Below are 23437 nucleotides of genomic sequence, written 5' to 3'. Positions count from 1 at the left end.
CGTCTGTGTGTATCCTCACCTGGGCCAAAACCTGTATAAATTCCCAGAGCAGGCCAGCTTTTCCTTACTGCTTCTTCCTGATTTATCCCCCATCACAGGCAGGCTACCTACATTAACAGCTTTGCAGACAGAAATGAGGCCCAGGTGTTCTGTGCTCCATGAAAGAGTCTACTGGACTTCCAAGTCCTGGCCCTACCGGAGGCAGTTGGACTCAACACTTCTTTTATTAGAAGCTCCCTTTATAAGGGATTGTTTTGTTGTAAGTGACAGAAATCCAACTCAAACTAGCTTACAAAAAGGGAATTCATTGACTCACACAACTGAAAGCTCCAGACACAGATATGACTTCAGGCCAGCAGAATCAGGCACTCAAATCTGTCTCTCTCCACCTCTGCCATGTATCGGTTTTATTCTCAGGCCACCTCATTGATGGCCACTAGCAGCTCCAGGCCCATATTCCACCAGCTTAGCATCCTCAGTGGAAATGTAACTGCCCAGTGGGCTCTTCCTGTCCTCTGCACAAATAAAGACCATGGCATTGCAGTAAAGAAAGAGTTTAATTGACACGAGGCCGGCCATGCCACATGCAAAATTGATTATTACTCAAGTCAATCTCCCTGAAAATTCAGAGATCAGGGTTTTTGATAATTTGGTGGGTAGGGGGTCGGAAAGTGGGGAGTGCTAATTGATTAGGTGGGAGATGAAATCACAGGGAGTTGCAACTCTCCTCTTTCACTGGGTCGGTTCCTGGGTGGGGGCCACAAGAACAGATGAACCAGTTTATTGATCCGGGTGTTGCCAGATGATACTTTGAGTCCAGGGTCTGCAAAATATCACAAGCACTCATCTTAGGTTTTACAACGATGTTATCCCCAGGAGCAATTTGGGGAGGTTCAGAATCTTGCAGCCTCCAGCTGCATGACTCCTAAACCAAATCTTATTTATTTATTTATTTTTTTGAGATGGAGTATCGCTTTGTCACCCAGGCTGGAGTGCAATGGCATGGTCTCTGCTCACTGCAACCTCTGTCTCCTGGGTTCAAGCGATTCTCCTGTCTCAGCCTCCCGAGTAGCTGGGACTACAGGCGTGTGCCACCACACCCGGCTAATTTTTTGTATTTTTAGTAGAGACAGGGTTTCACCATGTTGGCCAGGCTGGCCTTGAACTCCTGACCTCGTGATCCGCCAACCTCGGCCTCCCAAAGTGCTGGGATTACAGGCATAAGCCACTGCGCCCAGCCGAAACGGGAGTTTTATTATATTATTACTCAAATCAGTCTCCCCAAGCAGAATCAGTTTGTTTGTTTGTTTGTTTGTTTTTTGAGACGGAGTCTCGCTCTGTCGCCCAGGCTGGAGTGCAATGGCGCCATCTTGGCTCACTGCAAGCTCCGCCTCCCGGGTTCACGCCATTCTGCCTCAGCCTCCCCAGTAGCTGGGCCTACAGGCCCCTGCCACCACGCCCGGCTAATTTTTTGTACTTTTAGTAGAGACGGGGTTTCACCGTGTTAGCCAGGATGGTCTCGATCTCCTGACCTCGTGATCTGCCCGCCTCAGCCTCCCAAAGTGCTGGGATTACAGGCTTGAGCCACCGTGCCCGGCTACCAGAATCAGAGTTTTTAAAGATCATTTGGCGGGTAGGGACTTGGGAAGTGGGGAGTGCTGATTGGTCAGGTTGGAGATGGAATTGCAGGGGGTCGAAGTGAGGTTTTCTTGCTGTCTTCTGTTCCTGGGTGTGAGGACAGAACAGGTGGTGCCAGATTAAGGTCTGGGTGGTATCAGCTGATTCATAGAGCCAGTGGCTGCATGACCTCCAAACTAATTTATAATCTTGTAGCTAATCTGTCAATTTGTTAGTCCTGCAAAGGCAGACTGGTCCCCAGGCAAGAAGGGGGTCTTTTCAGTTAAGGACTATTAACAATTTTGTTTCAGAGTCAAACCATGAACTGAATTCCTTCCCAAAGTTAGTTCAGCCTACGCTGAGGAATGAACAAGGACAGCTTAAAGGTTAGAAGCAACATGGAACTGGTGAGGTCTGATTTCTTTCACTGTCATAATTTCCTCAGTTATAACTTTACAAAGGCGATTTTAAGACCCTGTCTCAAAAACAAACAAACAAACAAACAAAAACTATCGTGATCCACTCCCCCTACTCTGCTCTGAAACCTTCAGGGCCTGTCTGCCCGGTGTGATTGCTCACGATATGGCCTCCATGTCTCCCTCTTTTCATTTCAGATCAGTTTGTTTCCCTTTCACGGTTCTCCAGACGTGCCTACTTTCCTCTTCGCTGTGCCTGCGCTTCCCTGGATTCCCACAATGCTCCTTCATGCCCTGCCTCTTGGCTTGGCTAAACCCCTCTGCCTGATTTTAAATGAACAGTCAAAGTGCCTCTTCTCCCTGACACCCACTTTTTCCAACCAACAGGTCAATGACATGAGGAAGACCGAAGGAGGCTGCTGGGTGTGGACACAAAGAGATGGGGCAGACACTTATGGGCTCCTTCATCCTTCCAGAACAGACTCTCCAAGCAAAGTCTAAACCAGTCACATTGAAGCTCCTAGGGTTACTTCATTAATATTTCAGGCCGGGCGTGGTGGCTCACGCCTGTAATCCCAGCACTTTGGGAGCCTGAGGCGGGAGGATCACAAGATTAGGAGTTCAAGACCAGCCTGGCCAATATGGTGAAATCCTGTCTCTACAAAAAGTTAGCCGGGCGTGGTAGCGGGCGCCTGTAGTCCCAGCTACTGGGGAGGCTGAGGCAGGAGAATGGCTTGAGCCCAGGAGGCGGAGGTTGCAGTGAGCCGAGATTGCACCACTACACTCCAGCCTGGGCAACAGAGCAAGACTCCGTCTCAAATAATAATAATAATAATAATAATATTTCAAAAAGACTTCAAATTGAAGTCTTTTTTTTTTGAGACGGATTCTCACTCTGCCGCCCAGGCTGGAGTACAATCGTGTGATCTTGGCTCACTGCAACCTCCGCCTCCTGGGTTCAAGCTATTCTCTGGCCTCAGCCTCCTGAGTAGCTGGTATTACAAACTTGTGCCACCATGCCTGGCTAATTTTTGTATTTTTAGTAGAGACGGGGTTTCATCTTGTTGTCCAGGCTGGTCATGAACTCCTGACCTTAAGTGATCTGCCTGCCTCAGCCTCCCAAAGTGCTGGGATTACAGGTGTGAGCCACCACGCCCGGCTGCACTAATTATTTGTAATGCTAAAGACTGTAAGCTTCCCTAGGAGGGCTGTCTCCCAGTTCTGCGCTAGGGGATAAATTGTAATGGTCAAGATTCTTTCAGCAGTAAGTGACAGAAAACCAGCTAAAACCAGCTCAAGCGCAAAAGGGAATGTCATGCCTCTGGAAACTGGGAGGTCCAAGGGACTCAAATATCATTGTAATCCCCGGCTTTTTTTTTTTTTTTGCTCTGTCACCCAGGCTGGAGTGCAGGGGCGTGGTCTTGGTTCACTGCAGCCTCGAACTCCTGGGCTCAAGTGATCCTCCTGCCTCAGCCTCCGGAGTAGTTGAGACTACAGGCATGCGCCACCGCCAGGCTTCCTCCCTCTCTTGGCTCTGCTTCCCTCAGGTATGGGGCTCATTTTCTCCCACTGTTGACTGGCTTCCTCCTTTTCCAGGGGAAGGAAGTAGGCTAAGGTATAGACAGCTCCTGACGTAGATTGTTCCTGCCTTGTGAGCTTGGAGGGAAGAGAAAGCTTCTCTTTCTCAGAGGCCCAGAAGCTTCTCTTTCTCCTGGAGTCTGTCCTGACCTGCTCATTCCTGGACCAGTCTCTGTGGCCAGAGGAATACGGCACTGTGATTGAACAAACCTGAGTCACGTGGCCAGAGGGAGGCTGTTGTGATTGGCTGTCCCACTGGAACCACATGGAGTCGGGTGGGTGATGGAGAGTTTCGTAGGAGATGGACACTGCTGTTACCAGGAAGATGAAATCTATTTGATGCAACATTATATTCCAGGAAACGTTATAGCTGCAAAGACCACGTAGCGACATGAAAATTGGTTATAAAGCAATGCTAAGAGAACAAGGCAGAAGGCAGACTTGAAACTATGATGGCACCTTTGGAATATGAAAAAATAGAAAACTTTTGCTCTGTAAGGGTGGTGGAAGAATGAATTATTACGTCAAAAACCTTCAGTGTCTTTGCAAAAGTATTTTATAATAAATAACATGTGCATGCACAAATAGTCTCATGTTTACTGCATAATATGATTTTCGGAGCTCAGTTTCTTTTTGTAATGAGATAAGACACAAATAAAATAGATGGTGATATTGACAAAAAGAGTCAAACTCTGTAAACTATTTGAAGAGATTTATTCTGAGCCAAATATGAGTGACCATGGCCTGTGACTCAGCCCTCAGGAGATCCTGAGAACATGTGCCCAATGTAGTTGGGGTGCAGCTTGCTTTTATATATTTTAGGGAGACATGAGACTTCTATCAAATACTTTTTTTTTTTTGAGACCAAGTCTCACTCTGTCACCCAGGCTGGAGTGCAGTGGCACAATCTCGGCTCACTGCAACGTCTGCCTCCCAGGTTCAAACGATTCTCCTGCCTCAGCCTCCCGAGTACAGTAGCTGGGATTACAGGTGCTCGCCACCACGCCTGGCTTATTTTTGTATTTTTAGTAGAGAAGGGGTTTCACCATGTTGGCCAGGCTGGTCTCGAACTCCTGGCCTCAGCTGATCGGCCCGCCTCGGCCTCCCAAAGAGTTGGGATTACAAGCTTGAGCCACCGCGCCTGGCCTCAATCAAATACATTCAAATACATTTAAGAAATACAGGCCAGGCGCGGTGGCTCATGCCTGTAATCCCAGCACTTTGGGAGGCTGAGGTGGGCAGATCATCTGAGGTCAGAAGTTCGAGACCAGCCTGGCCAACATGGTGAAACTCCATCTCTACTAAAAATAATAGCAAAAATTAGCCGGGCACAGTGGCACACGCTGGTAATCCCAGCTACTCGGGAGGCTAAGGCAGGAGAATTGCTTGAACCCGGGAGGCGGAGGTTGCAGTGAATCAAGATCATGCCACTGCACTCCAGCCTGGGCAACAGAAAGAGTGTCAAAAAATAAAAAAATAAAAGGCTGGGCACGGTGGCTTATGTCTGTAATCCCAGTACTTTGGGAGGCCGAGGCAGGCAGATCACTTGAGGTCAGGAGTTCAAGACCAACCTGGCGAACGTGGTGAAACTCTATCTCTACTAAAAGTACAAAAATTAGCCAGACATGGTGGCGCATGCCTGTAATCCTAGCTGCTTAGAAGGTTGAGGTAAGACAATTGCTTGAACCCAGGAGGCAGAGGTTGCAGTGAGCCGAAATCCTGCCACTGCATTCCAGCCTGGGCAACACAGAATTCGTCTCAAAAAAAAAAAAAAAAGAGGAGTAGTGAACTGTGGGAAGGATTCAATTCAATTTGGTTCAATTCATCAACTATTGAGCACCTATTATGTGCCTGATCCTCTTCCAGAACTTTGGGGTATACCAGTGTGAAAGGAAAATGACTCTTGGGGCCCCCAAATCACTAAACTAAAGAAAAAGTCAAGCTGGGAACTGCTTAGGGCAAACTGCCTCCCATTCTACTCAAAGTCATCCCTCTGCTCACTGAGATAAATGCATATCTGGGGCCGGGGCGCAGTGGCTCTCACCTGTAATCCCATCACTTTGGGAGGCCGAGGCGGGCAGATCACGAGGTCAGGAGATTGAAACCATCCTGGTCAACATGGTGAAACCCCGTCTCTACTAAAAATACAAAAATTAGCTGGGCGTGGTGGTGGGCGCCTATAGTCCCAGCTACTCGGGAGGCCGAGGCAGGAGAATCACTTGAACCCAGGAGGCGGAGTTTGCAGTGAGCCAAGATCACACTACTGCACTCCAGCCTGGGTAACAGAGTGAGACTCTGTCAAAAAAAAAAAAAAAAAAAAAAAGCATATCTGATTGCCTCCTTTGGAAAGGCTAATCAGAAACTGAAAAGAATGCAACAGTTTGTCTCTCACCTACCTGTGACCTGGAAGCCCTCTCCGTGCTTGAGTTGTCCCGCCTTTCCAGACTAAACCAATGTACGTCTTACTTATATCGATTGAGGTCTTATGTCTCCCTAAAATGTATAAAACCAACCAAGCTGTGCCCTAACCACCTTGGACACATGTCATCAAGATCTCCTGAAGCTGTGTCACAAGTGTGTGTTCTCAACCTTGGCAAAATAAATTTTTTTTTTTTTTTTGAGATGGAGTCTCACTCTGTCGTGCCCAGGCTGGTGTGCAGTGGTGTGATCCTGGCTCACTGCAACCTCTGCGTCCGGGTTCAAGTGATTCTTCTGTTTCAGCCTCCTGAGTAGCAGGGATTATAGGCATGCACCACCATGCCTGGCTAATATTTTGTATTTTTAGTAGAATCGGGTTTTCACCATGTTGGCCAGGCTGGTCTCGAACTCCTGACCTCAGGTGATCTGCCCACCTTGCCCGGCTAAACTGCTTACTTTTGTATTGTGTTACCTGATTTATTGACTAAAATAGTTATTGCAACAGAGGCTACTCTTGTTTTTTTTCTTTTTCCTTTTCGTTTTTTTTTTTTTTAGATGGAATCTCACTCTGTCACCCAGGCTGGAGTGCAGTGGCACGATCTCAGCCCACTGCAACCTCCGCCTCCCGGGTTCAAGCAATTCTCCTGCCTCAGCCTCCAAAGTAGCTGGGATTACAGGCACCTGCCACCAGGCCCAGCTAATTTTTGTATTTTTAGTAGAGATGGGGTTTCACCATATTGGCCAGGCTGGTTTTGAACCCCTGACTTCAGGTGATCCACCCACCTTGGCCTCCAAAAGTGTTGGGATTACAGGTGTGAGCCACCATGCCAGGCCAAAAACAATTTTTTTAAATTAAGTTTATTACATCCATGTATTTTTCTGTATGTGCTTTTAAAGTCCTTGTGACACTGAGTTACAGGGCTTTGATTCTTGGGTCTAAAAAGGACACCAATTCTGCTAAATCTTAAAAACTAACATCAATTAAAGCCTCATCTTCAGGCCCGGTAGAAGATGCCAATCAAAATAACTGTATTGCCGAGACACACGGCCACAAATTAAAGCTGTTAAACTCCTCAAGGCCCAGGGACTATTGCAGAAGAGGTGGGCATGTGAGATGGTAAGGGTTGATTTTGAGAAATAAAATAAATTCAGTTTCTCTATAAATTAACCATTAATGTCAAAGACACACTGATGCAAGACCAGCATATGGGCCCCTGTGTCAGATTCACAAGGTTTTCTTGGAGCATTAACTGACTCCTTAATAAAGGTTATAAAGGTTATACAAAGGTTATGGAAGTTACATCTTATGGTCAAGATTAAAATGTTATAGACTATTTATAAAATTTTTGGGGCCAGATGTGGTGGCTCACGCCTGTAATCCCAGCACTTTGGGAGGCCGAGTCGGGCATATCACGAGGTCAGGAGTTCGAGACCAGCCTGGCCAACATGGGGAAACCCTGTCTCTACTAAAAAATACAAAAAATTAGCCGGGCATGGTGGCAGATGCCTGTAATCCCAGCTATTCGGGAGACTGAGGTAGGAGAATCACTTGAACCTAGGAGGCGGAGGTTGCAGTGAGCAGAGATCGCACCACTGCACTCCAGCCTAGGCAACAGAGCAAGACTCTGTCTCAAAAAAAATTTTTTTTTGGAAAAAATTTAATTGGCTTCATGCTGTTTTTATTGGGGCTTATTGTTTGGAAAATTAAGTCTCTTCTGGGATTACAGGGGAGTGCCACCATGCCTGGCTAATTTTTTTTTTTTGAGATGCAGTTTCACTCTTGTTGCCCAGGCTGGAGTGCAATGGTACGATCTCAGCTCACTGCAACCTCCGCCTCCTGGGCTCAAGTGATTCTTGTGCCTCAGACTCCTGAGTAGCTGGGATTACAGGGGAGTGCCACCATGCCCGGCTAATTTTTTTTTTTTGAGATGGAGTTTCACTCTTGTTGCCCAGGCTGGAGTGCAATGGCGCGATCTTGGCTCACTGCAACTGCCACCTCCTGGGTTCAAGTGATTCTCTCTCCTCAGCCTCCAGAGCAGCTGGGATTACAGGTGCCCGCCACCATGCCCAGCTAATTTTTGTATTTTTTTTTTTTAGTAGAGATGGGGTTTCACCATGTTTGCCAGGCTGGTCTCAAACTTCTGGCCTCAGATGATCCACCCTCCTTGGCCTCCCAATCTGCTAGGATTATAGGCGTGAGCCACGGCTCCTGGGACATTTTTTATTTTTATTTTTTTTGAGATGGAGTCTTGCTCTGTTGCCTAGGCTGGAGTGCAGTGGCAGGATCTTGGCTCATTGCAACCTCCACCTCCTGGGTTCAAGTGATTCTCCTGCTTCACCCTCCCGAGTAGGTGGGAGTACAGGCGTGCGCCACCACGCCCAGCTAATTTTTTTGTATTTTTAGTAGAGACAGGGTTTCACCAAACTCCTGACCTCAGGTGATCCTCCTGCCTCGGCCTCCCAAAGTGCTGGGATTACAGGCATGAGCCACTGCGCCCGACCTCTGCACAATTTTTATTGTTTTCAGACAGCATATTGCTCTGTTGCCCAGGCTGGAGGGCAGTGGTGCGATCACGGCTCACTGTAGTGTCCAACTCCTGGGCTCAAGTAATCTTCCCACCTCAGCCTCCTGAGTAGCTGGGACCACAGATGTGTGCCATTATGGCTTTTTTTTTTTCTTTTGAGATGGAATTTCGCTCTTGTTGGCCAAGCTGAAGTGCAATGGCGCGATCTCGGCTCACTGCAACCTCTGCCTCCCGGGTTCAAGCAATTCTCCTGCCTCAGCCTCCCGACTAGCTGGGATTACAGGCGTGTGCCACCATGCTTGGCTAATTTTTTGTATTTTTAATAGAAACTGGGTTTCACTATGTTAGTCAGGCTGGTCTCGAACTCCTGACCTCAGGTGATCCGCCTGCCTCGGCCCCCCTAAATGCTGGGATTACAGATGTGAGCCACCTCGCCCGGCCTGTCCACGGCTAATTTTTAAAAAATCTTTTGTAGAGACAGGGTCACACTATGTTGCCGAGGCTGGTCCTCCCACCTTGCCCTCCCAAAGTGCTGGAGTGCTGGGATTATAAGGATGAGCAACCACGCCTGGCCCCCTGCAAATGTTATACCTCCCTGGAGGAGACAGACCCCAAGTAGTCCACACTTCTCTCTTCAGTCCTACCTCCTGGCCCTCCCCTTTTCTCTCTCCTCTAACACACACACACACACACACACACACACACACACACACACACACACACACGCCAGACACAATGGCTGGGTGGGGCTGAGGAACTGGCTTCCTCCGCAGAGATCTCAATCTGGGCCCTGAGTTCCCACCCCAGAATCACAGGAACACACACTTGGAAACCTCAGCCCTGCATTCCTCGCTCCAAGGGGCAGACAGGACAGGCTGAAAATAGCAACTGGTTCCAAAAAGATAAAGGTAAATTCATGGGGACCTACTGCAGAGTTAGGGAGGGAAGCCTGCGGGAGGGTCCCTGGGTGTGAAATAGGCGTTGGCTCACACCTGGCTCAGGAGACAGGTGGTGGTGCAAGTCCGGGGAAAGATGGTGAGACTCGCCGTGGAGGGACGCACGCAGCATCCCTTAGCTGAGACAGAGGCATCCAGACACCCATGCTGCTCAGCCAGGCTCTGTGCCATTGCCGTCTTGTCCTCATCCCTACCCCTGTCCACCTCACCCCTATGAGCCCCGATCCACACAGCTGTGCAGGTAGAACCTGCGCACACACTTTCCAAGCCTGAATTTCAGCTTTTCCCCAGGCCCCTTTAACCTCTGAGACCCTGGATACCTCTGTCTCCTGGGGCCCTGTGTGATGTGCGCATGTGGAGAGTGGTGTGGTTCGTGAGGGGGGGGTGTCCGGTTGGGAGGCGGATCTGATTCCTGTTTCCTGCCCCTACTCACTCAGCCCTGGGAGGTGACTGAGAGTGGAGGGGATTCAAGGGTGAGTGCTTGGGGCCCGAGTACCTGGGTTCCTAAGTGGGGGGTAGGGAAGGAAGTAAATGCAGGTACCCGAGAGGGGGTGGGATCCCTGAGGGGCAGGGGCTGGGGAGGAGCTGGCCAGTGGTCAAGACCACCGTGTGGGTCACTTTGCTAAATGACTTTCTGCCAGAACACAGAGGCCACTGAGCTGCAAGACCCATCACCTACAACCCCCTTGCTCCCCCCTCATCATTTCTCAAGGACCCAATCCGAGGCCTGGAGGGGTCTGACTCTCCTGCTGACCCCTGAAGGGAGTTTGGGGGTTCCTCTGCTTCCCAGCCCTGACCCTGCAGCCTTCTTGGGATTGTAGCCTCCTTCCTCGAGGGAGGAAGAGAAACCCAGGCCGCAGCGCCCTGGCCCGACTGGTCCTCTCCTTCGGTTCACTCTCCCAGCCACCTCCCCAGGCCTCTTGGCAAGACCCACGCCTGTGCTGGGCCTCTCTCTGTGACCAGACCCTAGGGCAGGCGGGGATGATCAGACGCAGGACAGGAGAGACCGCGCCAGGACCTCCTCATCTCCGGGGGTCAGAGGCTCCAAGAATCTTGATGGCAGGAAAAGGAGACTAAAAATAATCCGGAAAGGGAGAGTCCGGAGAGAGGAACTGGGAAATGGGGGGCGGAGGGCCAGTGGAGCAGGGAAACAGTGATGCACGCCTCGCAGCCCAGGCCCGGCGGACAGGCGCGCCCACGGCACCCAGACCCAGACAGCACAGAACACACATGGCACACCCACCCTGGCACCGCTATCTCAGACACTCACACCGAGAACTTCCTAAAGGGCCACACACCACACACCGTATGCTCCACTCTCCCCCTGCACACCCACCCGGCAAGCACAGAACTCGCACACTCGCAACACACCGTGCCACCCCCTACACAAACCACACACAAACCTCCACAACACACTCCACGGACACACGGTTCAGTGGGCAGACACGGAGCGGCTGTATCCCGTATTGAGTTTTATGGATTCTCTGGAACCCCCACACCAGCCTTCCCTCCTGACTTCAAAATCCTGCCTTCCAGTGGCCCCAGTTTACCCTCCCTGTGGGGCACTAAGGGTCTTTCTCTTTCCCTCCCTCCTCCTCAGGGGATGACTCCAGCAGAGCACCTCACTCCTTTGAAGAGCACAGAGGAAGATGTCAGCCCAGTCCCTTCCTGCAGCAACACCCCCCACGCAGAAGCCCCCTCGGATCATCCGCCCCCGCCCTCCTTCTCGTTCCAGGGCTGCGCAGTCCCCAGGGCCTCCCCACAATGGCTCCTCTCCACAAGAACTACCCCGAAACTCCAATGATGCACCAACCCCAATGTGCACCCCCATCTTCTGGGAGCCCCCAGCTGCATCCCTCAAGCCCCCTGCTCTTTTGCCCCCCTCAGCTTCTAGAGCCAGCCTCGACTCCCAGACTTCCCCAGACTCACCTTCCAGCACCCCCACACCTAGTCCAGTGTCCCGGCGCTCCGCCTCCCCAGAACCTGCTCCCCGGTCTCCAGTCCCCCCACCCAAGCCGTCTGGGTCACCCTGCACGCCTCTACTCCCCATGGTTGGGGTCCTGGCTCAGAATGGCTCTGCCTCAGCTCCTGGCACTGTGCGGAGGCTGGCTGGCAGGTTTGAAGGGGGTGCTGAAGGCCGGGCTCAGGATGCAGATGCCCCGGAGCCAGGTCTCCAAGCGAGAGCAGATGTGAATGGGGAGAGAGAAGCTCCCCTCACCGGGAGTGGGTCCCAGGAGAACGGTGCTCCAGGTGAGTGTGGCGGGTGGGGGGCGCTGGGTGACCTCAATCCACCCATCTTCTCCGTTTTCAGTGCTGACAACTTTCAGGGGCTACCTTTTCAAAAATGGATTTGATGTTTGGGATATCTGGTTTCTGTATGTCGGGATTTGAAGGGAGTCAGGTTGGAGGAGATCTATAGATGCCTGGACCTTGATATTGCAGTTGCTGGGCAGGTTAAAGATGGAGATGGTCTGGGCGGGGGTGGAGCTGGGCCCCAAGGGCTTTCTCCTTAGGCTACCTGTCTCCCACAGATGCTGGCCTGGCCTGCCCTCCCTGCTGCCCCTGTGTCTGCCATACCACCCGGCCTGGCCTGGAGCTCAGATGGGTGCCTGTGGGGGGCTATGAGGAGGTCCCCAGGGTCCCCCGTCGGGCCTCCCCGCTGCGGACCTCTCGCTCCCGCCCCAACCCTCCAAGCATCGGTCACCCTGCCGTTGTCCTCACATCCTACCGCTCCACTGCTGAGCGCAAACTCCTGCCACCCCTCAAGCCTCCCAAACCAACTCGTGTCAGGCAGGATGCCACCATTTTCGGGGACCCCCCACAGCCAGATCTTGATCTGCTTTCTGAAGATGGAATCCAAACAGGTGCAGGGCCTGGGGGAGTGGACCTCTGGGCTGTGAGGGGACAGGAGAGAGGCAGGGGGGTACTAAAGCCCAGCAAACTACAATCCCCAACAGGCACTGGGCTCTTTGCTTTCCTACCAGCTGCTGCTCTGGTGCTGAAGAGAGTTGCAGTTTTTATAGTAACCATCCCTGCTGGGGCTGGAGTCGGGAGTCCTGGCTGGGGATCCTGGAGTTTTTTTTTCTCTTCACTCTGGCTTCTCTCTCCAGGGGACAGTCCTGATGAAGCTCCTCAGAATACTCCTCCAGCAACTGCGGAGGGGAGGTACTGAACACCCCCACCCCTACTCCCTGGTGCTCTCCCCACCATGCTTCTACCTGAGGGCAGACTAACCTTCAGCTCCAGCTAAATCCCACCTCCACAAAGGTGAGGGGACAAGGGCCAGGGCTCTAGAGATAAGCAGCCCTTGTTTCGAATCCCAGCTCTGGCCCTTATCAATTCTGTGATCTTATAGAAGGCCGGGCACGGTGGCTTACATCTGTAATCCCAGCACTCTGGGAGGCTGTGGCAGAAGGATCACCTGAAGTCAGGAGTTCAAGATCAGCCTGGCTAACGTGGTGAAACCCTGTCTCTACTAAAAATACAAAAATTAGCCGGGCAGGGTGATGGGTGCCTGTAATCCCAGCTACTCGGGAGGCTGAGGCAGGAGAATGGCTTGGACCCGGGGAGATGGAGGTTGCAGGGAGACAAGAGCGTGCCACTGCACTCCAGCCTGGTCGACAAGAGAGAAACTCCATCTCAAAAAAAAAAAAAAAAATCTGTAGCCTTCCTGGGTCTCAGTGTCCTCATCTATGAAATGGGGCTAAGCATAGGAACCACCTCATGGAATCGTGGGGATATGATATTGTGAAGAGCCGGGTCCAGAGTAAGTGAGTGCACCATTTTAACTCCCTTCCCTCACCTTGAGCTTCTATTGCAATTATTGTCTGAAAATCTATTTGGCAATCATGACCATCTCTTCTATGCTATCCAGGATTGTTAATTATCTTAGATTCACCATTGTTATCAGAAGTTATCTGTGTCCATTCATTTATTCAACAAACATTTACTAGTGTGGTTTTTAGCTTGGGCGAATGGGGGTGTGGTGGTGCTGATGGCCACAGCAGGGGAGATAAGGGGCTGCAGGTGCTGGTGGGAGGTGTGAGAGCTTGCAGTCCATCACGTTGAGCTTTCTTGACACACAAATAGGGCGTTCCAGACAATGGTTGCTACATGAGACGGCTGACAAGGAGACTCAGAAATCTCTGGTCTGCAATAGTTGACATAAGAATGGGGCCCACTTAGTTCAGGGGCTCCTCTCTAAAAGGCACATAAAAAGATCTGGAATTTGGGCCGGGCAAAGTAGGTTACGCCTGTAATCCTGACACTTCGTGAGGCCAAGGTGGCAGGATTGCTTGAGACCAGGATTTTAAGACCAGCCTGGGCAACATAGCGAGACCTTGCCTTTCCCCTTAAAAAAAAAAAAAAAAAAAAAAAAAAAAAAGCCTGAGGTTTGATTTGGGGAGCCGTCAGGGTCCCTACATCCAACCTGCACATGGGTTGCCCTGTCCAGCATGAGAACAAGCACCCCTACGGTGGGCAGCAGTGGTGGCCCTGGGGACTTCCTTCCCTTTCTTTCTCCACAGGGAAGAGGAGGGGCTAGAGGTGCTGAAGGAGCAGAATTGGGAGCTGCCCCTGCAGGATGGTGAGGGCCTCTGGACCTGAGGGTCCCTGCTGTGACCATCAAGCAGTGGGGAAGGGTTTGGGAGCCCTGGGCTTCCCTGAAGTGCTATGTTTGCCCTCTAGAACCTCTGTACCAGACCTACCGAGCAGCCGTGCTGTCAGAGGAGCTGTGGGGGGTGGGTGAGGATGGGAGTCCTTCTCCAGCAAATGCTGGAGATGCGCCCACCTTCCCACGACCCCCTGGACCTCGCAACACCCTGTGGCAGGAGCTTCCGGCTGTGCAAGCCAGCGGTCTTCTGGATACCCTCAGCCCCCAGGAGAGGCGCATGCAGGAGGTGGGAGCTGGAGGTGGGAGATGGGAGGGGGGTGCTGGGGTTGGGCTGCATGGGTCAGGCATAGGGGAGGAGGGCCCAGGGTCCTAGCTTCCCACGGGGAACTGGGCTTCCCACGACTGCCTGCTTTTCTTTCTAGAGTCTTTTCGAGGTGGTGACGTCCGAGGCTTCCTACCTGCGCTCCCTGCGGCTGCTGACCGACACCTTCGTGCTGAGCCAGGCACTCCGGGACACGCTCACCCCCCGTGATCACCACACACTCTTCTCCAATGTGCAGCGAGTCCAGGGAGTCAGCGAGCGGTCAGTGGCTTTCCGTCCTTCCAGGGAACCTGCCCTTAGGCTGCTGGGCACGCCCTTTCCTCTCTCCCGGGCCCGGGTCCTTCCTTCTACGGACCCAGTTAGTTCCCAACCCTTCTCTCAAGAACCCGGGAGACCTGGCTCTCTGCCCCGCCCCATTGCTTGCTTCCCCAATTCCTTCAGGTTTCTAGCAACGCTCCTGTCCCGTGTGCGCTCTTCCCCCCACATCAGCGACCTGTGTGACGTAGTGCATGCCCACGCTGTGGGGCCTTTCTCGGTGTATGTGGATTATGTGCGGAACCAGCAGTATCAGGAGGAGACCTACAGCCGCCTCATGTGAGTGTCCCAGGAGTGGGGAGGAAGCTGGGGAGAGGGATGGGATCGAGGCCACAGGAGGTTGGGGCACCAGGGCCTCCAGGCAGCCGCTAGCCATGCCTGCTTCTGCAGGGACACCAACGTGCGCTTCTCCGCCGAGCTGCGCCGGCTGCAGAGCCTCCCTAAGTGTGAGCGGCTCCCGCTGCCGTCCTTCCTGCTACTGCCCTTCCAGCGCATCACCCGGCTGCGCATGCTGCTGCAGGTACCTGTCCCGGCTGCGGCCGTTTCTGCCCCACCAACCCCATCGGAGAACTCTCCCGAGGGCTTCTTGGCCCTCCAGCTATCACCATGCACTACTCCACCTTAAACATAAAATCCCCCAAATCATAACTCTGAATCTGGGTCTCTCAGCCTAGGACTCACCAAGTCCTACCTTAGGGGCCCTGTGCTCTTCCCCTTACCTGGACTGCCTCTAGGTCCAGGTGCAGGGAAAGGCCCTCTGGCTGGAGACATGAGTTCCACACCTAGCTCTGCCACTGACTCTCTGAGTGACCTTAGGCAAGTCCCTTCTGCTCGCTGGGTCTCAGGGGGAGTGTGTGAGTGGTTTTTGAGGTTGTCTCTGGCTATATTCTTCTACCCACATGCCTTCCCAGCTGGGGTGGTATCACCCCCAAGGGGGCAAAAATTGGTTCTTTGGGGGTGAAAATAATCTTAGTTATTCCAACAGTTGTACTCCATTAAGCTTTAGTGCATAAACAGAATTCCAGTAGATCTGTAGAATTAAACTTTCATGGTGAGGGAGATGTTTAGGGAAAATTATCTTAAAAAGGCAACTTAGTGGGGTGATACTGGGGAAAAAAAAGTTTGAGATTTGAGACACTTTCTTCCTCCTCCTCCTCCTCCTCTTCTTCTTCTCCTTCTTCGAGACGGAGTCTCACTCTGTTACCCAGGCTGGAGTACAGTGGCGCAATATCGGCTCACTGCAACCTCTGCCTCCCGGGTTCAAGCGATTCTCCTGCCTCAGCCTCCTGAGTAGCTGGGATTACAGGTGTGGACTACCATGCCCGGCTAATTTTTGTATTATTAGTAGAGATGGGGTTTCACCGTGTTGGCCAGGCTGCTATCGAACTCCTGACCTCATGTGGTCCACCTGCCTCAGTCGCCCAAAGTGCTGGCATTACAGGCGTGAGCCACTGCACCCGGCCTAAGACACTCTCTTCTATGGCAAAGCAGAGACTCCTTTCTAACCAGGTCACCCAATATGGGGATCTTTAGAGCACTGGCACAATCACGGCTCACTGCAGCCTCAAATTCCTGGGCTCAAGGGATCCTCATGCCTCAGCCTCTAGAGTAGCTGGGACTACAATGCCACCATGCCCGGCTATTTATTAATTTTTATTTTTATAGAGACAGGGTCTCACTATGTTGGCCAGGCTGGTCTTGAACTCCTGGCCTCAAGCAATCCTCCTATCTCAGCTTCTCAAAGCTCTGGCATTATAGGTGTGAGCTACTGAGCCCAGTGAATGAGGGGATCTTTATGTGAAGAGTTCCCAACTAGATTATCAGTGTCTTTATGATCTTATTCAGCTTTATCTATCCCCATTGTAGACAACAAAATAATAATAATGATACTGATCATAATAGCTCAACAGCTATTAAACTTTCTAGGAATGGTTCTAAGTGCTATACACCTGTGTAACCTTACCCGCAACTATGTGAGGGTAGGAACTATTACTTGTCCTACTTTAGAGATGAGAAAGCTAAGGCACAGGTCACATAACTTGCCTCAGGTCATACAGAAATAATTGATGGAGACAAAATTGTAATCTAAGCACTCTTAGCTACTCTGCTATATTGCCTGCACTAACAGTTTTGGTTAATAATTATTAAAATAATAGGAACCTTCGGGGCAGGCACGGTGGCTCATGCCTGTAATCCCAGCACTTTGGGAGGCCGAGGCGCGTGGATCATCTGAGGTCAGGAGTTCAAGACCAGCCTGGCCAACATGGTGAAACCCCGCTTCTACTGAAAATACAAAAAAATTAGTCGGGCGTGGTGGCACATATCTGTAATCCCAGCTACTTGGGAGGCTGAGGCAGGAGAATCACTTGAACCCGGGAGGCAGAGGTTGCAGTGAGCCGAGATCGCACCCCTGCACTCCAGCCTGGGTGACAGAGCCAGACTCTGGAAAAAAAAAAATAAGAACCTTCTTTTCAACATTTAATATGTGCCAAGAACTATGCTAAGCACTTTACATATATTGCCTTCTTGAATCCTCAAAACAATGCTATTGATATGCTAGGTGGGTATTAGCCCCATTTTACAGATAGGGAAGCTGAGGCTCAGAGAGGTAACAGGACTTGCTCAGGGTTCTGCAGATGGTGAGTGATGAGGTCTGTCAGCCTTGTTGAAACTGGCCGAAACAGACAGGGTCCTCTGAGCTGTGGCCCCTCTGAATCCCAGGGCCACAGAGCAGGGGGCCCAGTCACCCTTCCTCCTTGTCCCCAGAATATCCTGCGCCAGACAGAAGAGGGGTCCAGCCGTCAGGAGAATGCCCAGAAGGCCCTGGGTGCTGTCAGCAAGGTGGGCAGTGGGGAAGCTGAAGCAGGGGGAGGTGACAAGGTGGTAGAGAGAAATGGTAGGGAGTAGGGGGCTGGCTGCTGGGGTGGTGACACAGCTCCCCTTACCTAGATCATCGAGCGTTGCAGCGCTGAGGTGGGGCGCATGAAGCAGACTGAAGAGCTGATCCGGCTCACCCAAAGGCTGCGCTTCCACAAAGTCAAGGTACATCGCTGCCCAGGCTCCCCATCTTGCCCTGCCCCATGTTGCTGCTGCCACGCTAGAACCTCCTCTGCCTCCGCTTCCTCGCAGGCCCTGCCCCTGGTCTCCTGGTCACGGCGCCTGGAATTCCAGGGAGAGCTGACTGAGTTAGGGTGCCGGAGGGGGGGCATGCTCTTTGCCTCGCGCCCCCGCTTCACCCCTCTTTGCCTGCTGCTCTTTAGCGACCTGCTGCTCATCACTCAGCCTAAGAGGTGAGTCCTAGGGAAGGAAGGAGCCCAGGCTGGAGTGGGCAGGAGGGGTCCAGCGGGACCCCTGCTGACCTTCTGAACGACCTCATCCCTGGGCAGTGGGCAGCGGTTACAGGTTCTGGACTATGCCCATCGCTCCCTGGTCCAGGCCCAGCAGGTTCCGGATCCATCTGGACCCCCTACCTTCCGCCTCTCCCTTCTCAGCAACCACCAGGGCCGCCCCACCCACCGACTACTCCAAGCTTCTTCCCTGTGAGTTGTGTTTCCCTCAGAAAACAACCTTGGGACACTTATCTGACCTCTCAGACCTCCCCCACTTCCCCAGTCTCTCTCTTCTGTGGCTCCTGCCTCAGCACCAGAGGATTTTTTGGGCCAACTGTGACACTTCCCAATATCCCCACCAGATCAGACATGCAGCGCTGGCTGGGAGCCTTCCCAACCCCAGGCCCCCTTCCCTGCTCCCCAGACACCATCTATGAGGACTGTGGTGAGTATCCCCCTAGAGGGGATGAGGGAAGAAAAAGCGAGTCTTAGAGGAATATGGGGGAGAAGCTAAACAGAATCACTTTAATGTCACCCACCCCCAACCAGACTGTTCCCAGGAACTGTGTTCAGAGTCGTCTGCACCTGCCAAGACTGAAGGACGGAGTCTGGAGTCCAGGGCTGCCCCCAAACACCTGCACAAGACCCCTGAAGGTGAGAAAGTCTTTCATTTATTTATTTTGTATTTATTATTATTATTTTTTGAGACAGAGTCTCATTCTGTCAGCCAGGCTAGAGTGCAGTGGTGTGAGCTCGGCTCACTGCAACCTCTGCCTCCTGGGTTCAAGGGATTCTCCTGCCTCAACCTCCCAAGTAGCTGAGATTACAGGTGCCCACCACCACGTCTGGCTAATTTTTGTATTTTTAGTAGAGATGGGGTTTCACCATGTTGGCCAGGCTGGTCTCGAACTAACCTCAGGTGATCCGTCCCCTTTCACCTCCCAAAGTGCTGGGATTATAGGCATGAGCCTCTGGTGCCAGGCCTTATTTCTATTTTTTTTTTTTAATGGAGGTGGGGGTATCTCACTATGTTGCTCAGGCTGGTCTTGAACTCCTGGGCTCAAGTGATCCTCCTGCCTCAGGCTCCCAAAGTGCTGGGATTACAGGCGTGAGCCACTGCGCCTGGCCGTGTTTCATTTATTCATTCAATAAATACTTATTAAGCACCTACAAAGTGCCACTCGCTGTTCTAGGGATTGTGAATCAAATATATCACACTTCCTTCCTTGCTGGAGCTACGTTCTAGCAGAGGAGGCAGATGATAAAGAATGAGCAAAATAGATAAGTAAATTATAAAGTACATGTGAAGGTGATGAGTGTTATGGAAAAAAAAAAGTGAGCAGAGCAAAGAAGGTCTGGAGTTCCAGGGTTGGGCAGACTGAAATTTTCAATAGGGAGGCTGAGGTGGACCTCACTGAGAAGGCAACATGAAGCTTGATGGAGCTAATTTAGGCCCATGGTGTCTGGGGGAAGAGTGTCCCAGCTGGAGGCAGCAGGCAGTGCAAAGGCCCTGCGGCTGGTGTGTGACTGAGGAACTGTAAGGAGGCCAGTGTGACTAGCAGGAGAGAGAAAGGGGGAGAAGCAAATGAGGTCATAGAAGTGGCAGGGATGGGATCAGGCAGGACCTGACAGGTCTCTGCAAGGACTCCACCTCTTACTCCGAGACATGAGCAGCCACTGCAGGGCTTGACGGAGGAGCAGCCCAGACCCTCTCCGAGCTGCTGTCACCTCCACTTCTGATGCCCTTTCTACCGATGCTCCAGGCTTGTCCATGAATTCCCACACCTACAATGACCCTGAAGGCCTGAGACCCCACGAGGCCCCCTTTGCCTCCTCACCTGCTCCCTGCCCCCACCTCACTGGAGCCTCTGTCTCTCTTCCCCCAGGTTGGCTGAAGGGGCTTCCTGGGGCCTTCCCTGCCCAGCTGGTGTGTGAAGTCACAGGGGAACACGAAAGGAGGAGGCACCTTCGCCAGAACCAGAGGCTTCTCGAGGCTGTTGGACCTTCTTCAGGCACCCCCAATGCCCCCCCACCCTAATGCAGGCTGAGGAGGGGGCACATGTTGGGAGACACCTACCAGTGTGGCACGGAGAGAACAAAGCCCATTCATCCATTGGATTCACTGTCAGTGGAGATACTACCTCTCGTGGCAACCAATAGAGATCGAGCTTCAGGACAGAGCAGCCAATGAAAACGGCCGCCTGAACCCACAGCAATAAGAATGAATGAGGATGCCTTGAATGTGTGGCCAATGGAGACAGAGGCTTAGTGCAGAGCAGCCAGTGGGTACTGAGCTGGCTGAGCCTATGGCCAATGAGTATTCCTGCTATGCTCAGGGCCAAGGAAGACAAATCTAGGTAATGGCAGTTGAAAAAGGGCCTCATTGGAGATAAAGTCCTAGGATAAAATTGGGAACAGGAATGAGCAGGAAGCCAATCAGCGAAAGAAAATGGTGATCTGGACCCAAGAGACCAGTAGTCACCCTGCTTGGTTCTGCAGCAATGACTGGTCCTGTCTTTTGAGTCTGGGAAATACTAGTTTCCATTCCTGGGTGCTTCCTGTGCCCTCTCAAGCCAGTTCTTCTCTTCCAGAAGAATTCAGAGTATGTGTCTCAGAAAATCTGTGTGTGTACACGTGCATGTGTAGATATGTGTGTATATGTATCAGGAAAGGCATTCTGCTGACTGTGGTGTGTGTGTGGTGATTGTGCTCCTGACCCACAAATGACTGAGTGCTCCATTTCTTCCTTTACCTCCCATTTTTCCTATTACTCGCTCCAAGAAAGATGCTAAGTCTGAGCTCCAGAAGAGACTGTGCTGGGTGTGGCTTGGCACCCAGGGGATGAGAGCCCTGAGCTCTGGGTCTCTTGGAGGCTAGGGTTCTGTGGCAGTTGCAGGGCAATGTTATGGAGCAGCCAATGGCCTGGCAGAGGAGCCCAAGGGACTGAAGATGGCCAGTAGCTGGGTCCTGAGGCCCCTGAAGTCTGCAGACCCTTCTCCTTGCCCCAAACACTGGCCTCCATAATTCCTGCCTGCAGATCTCCCAACTTGAACTATAATCCACCAGCCAGCCTCAGCCTTGAGCTTCGGAACCACATTAGATCCTGCATCTGGGTGAAGAAACGGGAGCTGTGGACCACAGGCCAGCCAGTGAACCTCCTGGGCTTTCTTGCCTTTGTCGTGATCCTCTCACAGAAACACTGGGCCAAACAGTGGGGAGAGATTGGAGAGCGGGTGTGGCTGCCCAACCCCATCCAGAGCATCTGCTTCCAGATGAGCCAATGCCTCGCATGATACCAGAGGAGGCGAGGGACAGAGACAGCAAGGCAGACAGTGGCTGGCAGGGGGGCCCAGGCCCGGGACGAGGCCTCCCCTTCAGCTCAGGCACAGCAACTTGCCCAGGACTGACACTGTCACACTGACTGCAGGAGGCACAGGGACTCCGGGAGACTCAGAGGGCGAAGAGCACTGGCATTTGGCATGTCCATGACATTGGAGACTCCCCTAGCAGGGTGCCTGACGTGTGGGGAACCCTCAGTAAATAGTGGTGCATTTGTATTGAGGCTCTCTGAGGAAGTGTGTGCTTATAGGAGCAGTGGTCTCCAAGTGTGGTTTATAAGGGGATGGGGCTGCTTGGAAAGGGGTGCAGAGCAGGGGTCAATTCTGTTGGGAACTGGGGCTTGAAGGTCATGTGCTAGACCTGAGTGTGTTAGCCCACTCACAGTTCCTGAGGGATCTCAGGTGGTGGTGGTTGTGGCGATGGTGGTGGGTTTGCAACAGCTGTGGTTGGGGGCTGCTGCAGGCTGGGCAATGCCTGGGGCTTTGGCAGGGGATGAAAATGCAGCAAGAAGGATAAAAAGGGCAGTCAGGGCCGGGCACGGTGGCTCGCACCTGTAATCCCAGCACTTTGGGAGGCCGAGGTGGGCAGATCACTTGAGCTCAGGAGTTTGAGACCAGCCTGGGCAGCATAATGAAACCCTGTCTCTACAAAAAAATACAAAATTACCCAGGTGTAGTGGCATGCGCCTATAGTCCCAGTTCCTCGAGAGGCTGAGGCAAGAGGATAGCTTAGCCCCGGGAGGTCGAGGCTGCAACGTGCCATGTTCGCATCACTGCACTCCAGCTTGGGTGACAAAGCAAGACCTTGTCTCAAAAAAATAAATAAAAAAAAAAAGGGCAGTGATAAAGGCCCTTTACTGACCAGCCAATCATCTCTGTGTTTAATTCAATTCTACCTATTTATTGAGTGCCTTCTATGTGCCAGGCATTGTTCTAGGATCTGGGGATACAGATATGAAAAAGACAAAGTCCTTGCCCTCAGGAAGCCTTCATCCTGAGGGTGAGAGGTGACAGGGACAATTACCATGTCAACAAATTAATAAGTAAGATAAGATCAAGCCAGGCATGGTGGCTCACCCCTGTAATCCCAGCACATTGGGAGGCTGAGGTGGGCGGATCTCTTGAGGTCAGGAGTTCAAGACCGGCCTGGCCAACATGGCTAAACCCTGTCTCTACTAAAAATACAAAAATTAGGCCAGGTGCAGTGGCTCATGCCTGTAATCTCAGCACTTTGAGAGGCCGAGGCGGGTGGATCACCTGAGGTCAGGAGTTCGAGACCAGCCTGGCCAACATGGTGAAACCCTGTCTCTACTAAAAATACAAAAATTAGCTGGGCATGGTGGTACATGCCTGTAAGTCCCAGCTACTCGGGAGGCTGAGGCAGGGAAAATCCTTTGAACCTGGGAGGCAGAAGTTGCAGGAGGTTGCAGTGAGCCGAGATCGCGCCATTGCACTCCAGCCTGGGCGACAGGGCGAGATTCCGTCTCATAAAAACAAAACAGGGGCCGGGTGCAGTGGCTCATGCCTGTAATCCCAGCGCTTTGGGAGGCCAAGGCGGGTGGATCACCTGAGGTTGGGAGTTTGAGACCAGCCTGACCAATATGGAGAAACCCCGTCTCTACTAAAAATACAAAATTAGCCGGGCATGGTGGCGCATGCCTGTAATCCCAGCTACTCGGGAAGCTGAGGCAGGAGAATCGCTTGAACCCGGGAGGCAGATGTTGCAGTGAGCCGAGATGGCACCATTGCACTCCAGCCTGGGCAACAAGAGTGAAACTCCATCTCAAAAAACAAAACAAAACAAACCCTCCCCCCCCCCCAAAAAAAACAGCACTAAGATAAAATCAGTAAGCAGTAAGCAGAAAATACAGCAAGGGCTGTGGCATAGAATGTTGTGTGTGTATGTTTTGGGGGAGGGTGGTGGCTTTAGGGAAGATCCTGGAAGAGATGACATTTGAACTGAGACCCAGATGACTTCCAGAGGAAGTAGCCCTGGGAAGATCTGGGGAAA

At 52.1% G+C, this 23437-nt stretch overlaps 1 protein-coding gene and 1 long non-coding RNA gene across 5 annotated transcripts; one reads left to right on the top strand and one right to left on the bottom strand.

Annotated features, from left to right (window-relative positions):
- Window positions 1-61: 61 nt before the first annotated feature.
- LOC117976550 (uncharacterized) lies at window positions 62-14720 on the bottom strand. Its single transcript, XR_004667240.3, has 3 exons — window positions 14581-14720; window positions 3822-3981; window positions 62-823 (listed from the first exon to the last, which is right to left on the bottom strand). It is a non-coding gene; the product is annotated as an uncharacterized LOC117976550 (long non-coding RNA).
- Window positions 4583-23343, top strand: ARHGEF15 (Rho guanine nucleotide exchange factor 15). 4 transcript variants are annotated; one of them, XM_063598748.1, is made up of 16 exons: window positions 4583-9462; window positions 11111-11760; window positions 12042-12374; window positions 12621-12675; window positions 14037-14095; window positions 14197-14408; window positions 14545-14705; window positions 14886-15038; window positions 15150-15279; window positions 17526-17600; window positions 17709-17801; window positions 17889-18049; window positions 18195-18298; window positions 18451-18533; window positions 18638-18742; window positions 19975-20111. In XM_063598748.1, the coding sequence occupies exons 2-16, from the start codon at window positions 11160-11162 to the stop codon at window positions 19981-19983; spliced, it is 2334 nt and encodes a 777-aa protein (XP_063454818.1). In that variant the 5' UTR covers window positions 4583-9462; window positions 11111-11159; the 3' UTR covers window positions 19984-20111. The 4 variants fall into 4 exon arrangements, with proteins under 4 accessions (XP_063454818.1, XP_034798300.2, XP_003818115.3 ...); XM_003818067.5 differs by having other exon boundaries at window positions 4585-9462; window positions 18146-18298; window positions 19975-23342; XM_008971323.5 differs by lacking the exon at window positions 4583-9462 and adding an exon at window positions 9942-9983 and having other exon boundaries at window positions 18146-18298; window positions 19975-23342.
- The last annotated feature ends 94 nt before the right edge of the window (window positions 23344-23437 follow it).

Source organism: Pan paniscus, chromosome 19 (assembly GCF_029289425.2).
Source record: "Pan paniscus chromosome 19, NHGRI_mPanPan1-v2.0_pri, whole genome shotgun sequence".
Taxonomy (NCBI): Eukaryota; Metazoa; Chordata; class Mammalia; order Primates; family Hominidae; genus Pan; species Pan paniscus.
This window is presented reverse-complemented; position numbering and strand designations above follow the sequence as displayed.